Raw genomic sequence first — 1,366 nt, forward strand, 5'->3', positions numbered from 1 at the left:
CAATCTCCATAAACGGACCTACTTGGTCCGAGGGGCTGGGAGTGTGTGGTAGAATGGGAGGGCCGACCCCGTGCGACCTGGCCTTAGAGGGACGTAACCTGGTGGCCTCATCTGTAGAAGGGGAATAAGAAAAACTGCCTCGTAGAGCGATAGTGTCCTGCCATGGCACCCTCGGTGGTCCCCAGAGGTTTTGACTGGCCGCGGCTGGGCCATCCTGGGTGTGGAACTCACTCCAGGGCTCCCCCCTCCCCATTCCTCGTGCCCAATCCTGAGCTGCCTTTGTACCGGAGAGAGAAGGTCACTGGGCCCAGCTTTCTTATCCCATTGTCTGCTGGTTCTCTTAGTCTCAGAGGACAAAACTACCCCAGGGGAAGGGTGGTGGGGGTCTCATCTAAACAGCCTAGGAAGTGGCAAAAAGCAGGGGCCGCACCTGTCCTGTCAAACGGGGGGGGTGGGGCTCTCCCAGCGGAGGGATGGCACATTTTGAGGGCCGTGACTGTGCCTCCATATCACCCTGGGACTTTTACAGAGGCGGGGGGATTTTCCTCTGTGAAACTGTAACCTCATAACCTCTCCTGTAAGACCGGGGGCTCTGTCAGCACGAGGTTATGCTTCTGACATCGGATGAGGACTCTCCCTGGATCGGGAGCTGGGCCTCCCCCGTCAGAATGGGGCCTCCTCAGGGGCAGGGGCTGTGTCCCTCTGGTGCCATGGCTCACTGGAGAGAATTCTCGACCATCCTTCCAGATGCTGAGCGGTAGCCAGAGACGGGACAGTGGGGTGAGGAGATGGGGGCGGCCCGAGTGTCAGAGGGCGAGATGGGACCACGGCACAAGCCGGAGTATGCATCCAACCCCTAGAGTAGGACGGTTGAGACATCACTCGGCCTCAAGTCAGCGGAAGGGACAGGCAGGGAGTTGAGGCTGCTGGTGGGGGACACAGTGACCAGAACTCCTGGGTCCTCTGGGGACGGGGCTGTCAATGTCCTCCCAACTCCCTCCACAGGTCATCTACGGCCAGGATGACGGTCCTCCCGGCTCCGAGGACCCTGAGCGTGATGACCACGAGAGCCAGCCCCGGCCCCGGATGCCTCGGAAGCGAGGCCACCTCTCACCCAAGTCCCGCCTCGTGGCCAACTCCACTCTCCTAGGGCTGCTGGCTCCCCCTGGGGAGGCATGGGGCGTCCTTGGCCAGCCCCCCAACCGCCCGAACCACAGCCCCCCACCGTCGGCCAAGGTGAAGAAAATCTTCGGCTGGGGTGACTTCTACTCCAACATCAAGACGGTGGCCCTGAACCTGCTTGTCACGGGGAAGATCGTGGACCACGGCAACGGGACCTTCAGCGTCCACTTCCGACACAACGCCA

At 61.4% G+C, this 1,366-nt stretch overlaps 1 protein-coding gene across 1 annotated transcript; it reads left to right on the forward strand.

The window, feature by feature from the left end:
* Positions 1-465: 465 nt before the first annotated feature.
* On the forward strand, positions 466-1,362 carry LOC128772740 (neurexophilin-3-like; the record flags this gene model as incomplete). Its single annotated transcript, XM_053888689.1, has 1 exon — positions 466-1,362. A coding segment is annotated over exon 1 (381 nt), but the record flags the coding sequence as incomplete, so codon positions are not given.
* Positions 1,363-1,366: the final 4 nt, after the last annotated feature.

This window comes from Panthera pardus, unplaced genomic scaffold, assembly GCF_024362965.1.
Source record: "Panthera pardus isolate Hobbes unplaced genomic scaffold, ASM2436296v1 HiC_scaffold_238, whole genome shotgun sequence".
Lineage (NCBI taxonomy): Eukaryota > Metazoa > Chordata > Mammalia > Carnivora > Felidae > Panthera > Panthera pardus.